The 5,925-nt window shown below is 42.5% G+C and overlaps 1 protein-coding gene across 1 annotated transcript; it reads left to right on the plus strand.

Annotated features, from left to right (window-relative positions):
* Positions 1 to 915: 915 nt before the first annotated feature.
* rxfp3.2b (relaxin family peptide receptor 3.2b) lies at positions 916 to 3,759 on the plus strand. The gene has a single exon (XM_063891856.1). It carries the CDS (start codon positions 1,056 to 1,058, stop codon positions 2,286 to 2,288), a length of 1,233 nt encoding a protein of 410 aa, XP_063747926.1. The 5' UTR covers positions 916 to 1,055; the 3' UTR covers positions 2,289 to 3,759.
* The last annotated feature ends 2,166 nt before the right edge of the window (positions 3,760 to 5,925 follow it).

The following is a 5,925-nucleotide window of genomic DNA, read 5'->3' on the forward strand; positions in this document are numbered from 1 at the left end:
TCAAATATGGAAATATTATTATGTGTCAGATATTCGTGTTTTATTTACGTATAGGTATTCATGCAAAAGTTCTGCAAAACTCCGTTTACACTTATGGATGCAACACGATTTGATGATAAGGACAGAATACAAACTCTCAGTTTATATTCTTCAAAATAAGTCTCCTTTGTAATGTTTCGTGGTGCAACAGTGTGCATTAATATAATTATAAGAATTATTGGTACAAGTTGATGTTGTTTTTATGGTTGTTTTATTGACATTACTACAGTGCGCCCCTTCAAGCAACATCACAGATCACAGCAACGCGCTTCTTTTCCGTGCCCAATTAACGTTGTTTTTTTTGCCCTTCAAAAACTTGAAAAAACCATGGAATTTTTGCAAAGCTAATAAACTAAAGAGTTTAAAAGAAAGCACGAGGTAGCTTTACCATGTAATCTATAGTCAGAGCAGTATACTCATTCAGAGAGCTTTCTCGTTGACAAAAACCTCCATCCTGTTAGGTGTTATGTTCTAACCTTAAACCTCCTCATCAGATGTGTAGGGAGAACATATACAACACGGGACAGTTTATGGTGGAACTGGAGATGTGATTCAACACATGTATGCGTCCTATTCAGATCTTTGCATATTTTACGCGCACCATTGATTCCGCATATCCAAGCTCCCTTCTACGAGAAACCTGCAGCTCACAAACGTGATTGTGAGGGAACCGGTGACATGTCACGTCACATTCTCATTACCTCCTGACGGGCGTGTTGTGAGCTGTGATGTGGCTGCTTCTATCCGAGAGTGTGAGTGTTCTCTGGTCCAATAATCTGGTGAGGAAACCGCGCGACTGAGATCTGCGCGTTCACGTGGAACCTATAAACGGACGTGGCGCGCAGAGCTGTGAATAGTCTGAAGAGAGGAGGAGAGGAAAAATGTGGTAGAGGATATCATCTTTAGCGCATTGGAAGATAACCTGACACAATTACTTCAGAAATGCTCAAAATGCCACCATCACAAACTTTTTTTGTGTCTCTCTTTTCTAACAAAACTGTCCAACTCGGATTTCCATGTTAATATGTGAGCAGGATAATCCAGCCATGCATCTGAATGAGACTGGAGGTCAAGCGATGGCTTCAGAGCCATGTGAGACGCAGATACTACAGGAGGACAGCTTTGGAAACTGTAGCGGAGGCTCCACCAGCAACCTGTCTCTGCACTGCTGGCTGCAGCTCCTTTCTAAGGAATCTATCATGGAGTTTCAAGGAGATAGCTCCAGTCTGGTGGTGCGTATGATGATAGCTTGTGTCTACTCCATAGTGTGTGCATTGGGGCTGGTAGGAAACTCACTAGCTTTGTATCTGCTGCACTCACGTTACAGGGAGAAGCAATCATCAATCAACTGCTTTGTGATGGGACTGGCTATCACTGACCTGCAGTTTGTGCTGACGTTGCCGTTCTGGGCGGTGGACACAGCATTGGACTTTCGCTGGCCATTTGGCCGTGTGATGTGCAAAATCATCAGCTCTGTCACCACCATGAACATGTACGCCAGTGTATACTTCCTCACAGCCATGAGCGTGGCACGTTATTACTCTATCTCCTCTGCGATGAAGATGCACAGCCGGCGTGCTGCAGCCACCAGAGCAAAGTGGACGAGCCTGGGCATCTGGACTGTGTCTCTGCTTGCAACTTTGCCTCATGCCATTTACTCCACCAGCTTCCAAGTTTCAGATGAGGAGCTTTGCCTGGTGCGCTTTCCAGACTCAGGCACCTGGGATCCACAGATTCTTTTGGGTCTCTACCAGCTGCAGAAGGTCCTGCTGGGCTTCCTTATCCCTCTGATCATTATTACTGTCTGCTACCTGCTGCTTGTGCGCTTCCTCCTCAGCCGGCGCATCGCAGGTGCCGGGGGCCCAGAGGTCGAGCAGGGCCGTCAAATGCGTCGCTCTAAAGTGACCAAATCCATTGTGATCGTAGTTCTATCCTTCTTTCTGTGCTGGCTTCCTAACCAGGCGCTGACTCTGTGGGGAGTGCTCATAAAGTTTGACCTTGTGCCCTTCAGCAAGGCCTTCTACAACGCACAGGCCTATGCTTTCCCCCTGACTGTGTGTTTGGCACACACCAACAGCTGCCTGAACCCTGTGCTCTACTGCTTGATCCGCAGAGAGTTTCGTGCAGGTCTCAAGGAACTTCTCCTCCACGCCACGCCGTCATTCAGGAGCCTGACTCAGCTGCTGCGTCGCAAAGCCAAAGTGGCTGAGGCACCACCTGTTCTGGTGCTGGTCCAAATGGATGTCTGATAAGCTTACTGTGACAGAAGAGTAAATGACTAGAAAATAAGTGAAAGCTGCCTACAGTACAATTGATCTGGAGTTTTTACCATGACGTTTCATCCATCTCAACCCTGTCAGTGTTGACTCCCCAATGGGATGTGCCCCATTTTTGCTGCTTGTTACAAGATTGACTCAGAAAATATTTGTACTTGTCTCTATAATGATCTCTGTCTTACTCTGCCTGCCTCTGACTGGCATTATGCGTGTTGCTCTCTGGTATTTTGTCATGCGCATAGACGTCAATCAGAAATGGCTTTTATATCATGGCTCATCACTGAGTTGCAATTGGCAAGTTAAAACTAATTTGAGAAATTGGTTATATTAAACACAGGTACAGCAAACTTGCACTCAATATTATCTTTTGCAATAGTTGTTGCATTTGGGATTTTGCTGTCCCATTGACAACCATGAAACTGCTGCTTGTGCATTGGTGGGTTTAATTGCATCAACACGGGACACTAGAGGTTTTCTCGAGACAATTGCCAATCAAATTAAGTTGCTTGACTCGACATCACAAACAAATGTGTAAATGATTAAACTCAAAACATCCAGATGAACCTGACATCTAACTGTATTGTATCTCAATTCATCCAAAAATAACGTGAATGAAAACCCAAACTATGTTTGTAGTTTACTTTCAAAAGGTCTTGTCTCGATAAACCACAGATTTGATCCTCACAATGCATGAGATAACTTCCCAGATTAAACACTCTGACTGACCAAGATGTTTTAGACCCGCAGTAACCTGCTGTGTTTTTTCTATCTTTCAACTGTGCTCAGCGTTTCATACAGTAAAAGCCAACTAGGGAAACCTAACCTAACCAAGTCATTTTAAAAACATTACAGATTATTTGTTACATTAGAAACAACTATATGGCAGTGTCATTGATAAGCCTTACCTTCTATATTTTTTGAACTGTGAGAAAAATGACAAGGTTAAGCAATGTAAATCATCTGTGCTGTTTATGACGTAGTACAAAATATATCTGTTAGCTGCATTGCCTTGGGGGGGGGAGTTATGTCTGAAATGTTCTGTTGTTTTTTCAAGGCAAGAAGATACATATTACAGTAAAATCAGTGTTGTCTTTGAGAATCAAGAGGTGAAGTGCTTCAAATGCGATTTATACTCACGCATGAGCTGAGCACCTGTACTGTATTGTATGCACACTATATTTATGCTCACTGTTTCATACACACACACACACACACAGACACAGACACACACACACACACACACACACACACACACACACACACACACACACACACACACACACACACATGCAACATATATGGGTGCAGTATTCTCTTAGCTCTTTATGTGTCGGATGAATAACATGCTGAATAATTCAGAACATACCTCACATTTGCAAATGTATGTACAGTATCTGTGCAGCATGTTAATTTATACACCACTCACCAGGAACAGTCAACCAGCCTCTCCTCATCTGTTTAATGACATGGTTGTTGAAAGAGCACAGTAACAATTAAAACCTATGTAATCTGTGAATGTATTGTCTCTTTGTATTCTTTCATGGCTGTAAATATAATCCTGATCTTTTATTGAAGACATTTGTTGATTTGATGTTTCAATGCAATGTTTCAATGAAATAAATATTTAATTAAAAGTCCCCCTGCTTAAAACTTCTTGAAATAATTGGGCCATTTAGATTTCCACACCCTGAGGCAGCTGTGTTGGAAGAAAACAAACCCAAGATTAATGTTTTAACAGTCAATGACTTGGTTTTATCTTTTATTTTGTGTTTGCACTGTGTTTCTTCCATAATTAAAAACATCGCCACTGCACAGCACAAATAATCTATGAACAAAGCTGCTGAGAAACTGGCTGTGAACAAGTATTGCAGTCAGAGCGAATAGCTTTTCTCAATCCACTCTTAGAATTAAAATTTCCCTTTTAATCAAAGATCCCTGAGAGAAAAACAACTCCCTGTTTGTTGATGAAAGTATTGAATGATAGGAGCATTGAGGGTCCTGTATACGTATCTAACAGTGGTGGGCCGTCAGGGCCAGCAAGGCCTTCTCTGCTGGCCTAAACATCATCAGAATATAAATTAAATTTTGATATATTTTTTCCACAAATACGTATTAAATTATTCCCCATAGTCTATTCTCTTCATTTTATAGCGTTCGTCTTGGCTGTGCTGCTTCCAGCCTCAGAACGAGATTTGGAGGGCTGGCCTTTATGTTAGAGCTTTTATCCAATCATATTTCAGCCATAATGTGTTGCTAGGGTCAAAGAAATCTGCCCTTAGGCCTTCAGAATCAACAGTGCGGGCGCCTGTAGCTTAAAGTGAACGCAAACGAAACTGTGGCGTTAACCAATCAGATTTCGAGGTGGCGACAACGGGCCAGCTAGCAGGCGTACGCTAACATTAGCACGTGCACATCTTCTGATTGGATACGCACTATTGAGAGGCAGAGCTAGGCAGTAGGCAGAGCCATACAGTCTATGGGCAAAGCTAGCAAACAGAACTAGAACTTGAGCGAGCTAATTTGTGTAGATTTCTACAAGCTATTTTTTTCAACCCACAATGGCTGAAGGAGGAGAAGAGATCAATTTGGTAGAAGATATAATTACAACGCCATTTTCAAAACGAACTTTTCAAGTAAAGCTACACATCTTGAAAAAGGGAACGACCAACTCCAACGCTAGCGAGCCTAGCACAGCAGGGAAACTACGAGCGGTACCCCTGGCTCACAGCCTCCGAGAGGCACTGCAACTTGTACTGCCGGGAATGCCTGGTATTTGCAACTGATCGGTAAACAGGAACTTTCATTTATGGGACACGATGAAAGCGCCGAGTCCAGAAACAGAGGAAACTACGTGGAGCTTCTTTCTTTTCTTGCTGAGAACAACACAGGTTTGCATTACCACCTGTACACAAACAACATGTTTACTGGGACGTCAGGCAAAATACAAACTGATTTATGCTATTGCTGAAGTGATGGGAGAAGAGATCAAAATGAAGATTAAAAAAGCACCCTTTGTCGCTGTTATGGTGGACGAGACGTCAGATGTGGGTAATGTAGCACAGCTGGCTCTTGTTCTGCGTTATGTGACAGACACAGGTGTCAAGGAGCGGTTTGTCAGATACTCTGATTAATTAAGTTAACTGTAAATGCTGATGTATTGATTATAAATGCTTCGGAAATATTAATATAACTCTGTTGTACTTGACTATGTTAAGGTGATGCAACGCCCGGTTATACTGCGTTTCTGTCTAAATGTATAGTTTCTAGAGCCATGGCGTCATAATGATGGTATTAAGAGGTGGAATAATTCAGGTAGGACTGTGTAGGATATCACTGAAGGCCTAGGTGTGAAATGCACGGCCCGCCACTGGTATCTAATATAGATTATCAGATAAATACTGTTCTCTGGACCGTGTAAGATTTATATTACGATCTTTATAATTAAAAACTATACTGTGCGTTATACAAGCACTGGTTGATTTCTGTGGCGGAAGTGAAAATGTATTTAATATGCAATATGGTGGTCTGTTGTGTGAGCTGCACATGAAGTTAACCTCCTGCACATTGCACAAAGACATGGAGGAGGATGGTCAACAATAACCCACAGTGC

This window comes from Eleginops maclovinus, chromosome 9 (assembly GCF_036324505.1).
Source record: "Eleginops maclovinus isolate JMC-PN-2008 ecotype Puerto Natales chromosome 9, JC_Emac_rtc_rv5, whole genome shotgun sequence".
Lineage (NCBI taxonomy): Eukaryota > Metazoa > Chordata > Actinopteri > Perciformes > Eleginopidae > Eleginops > Eleginops maclovinus.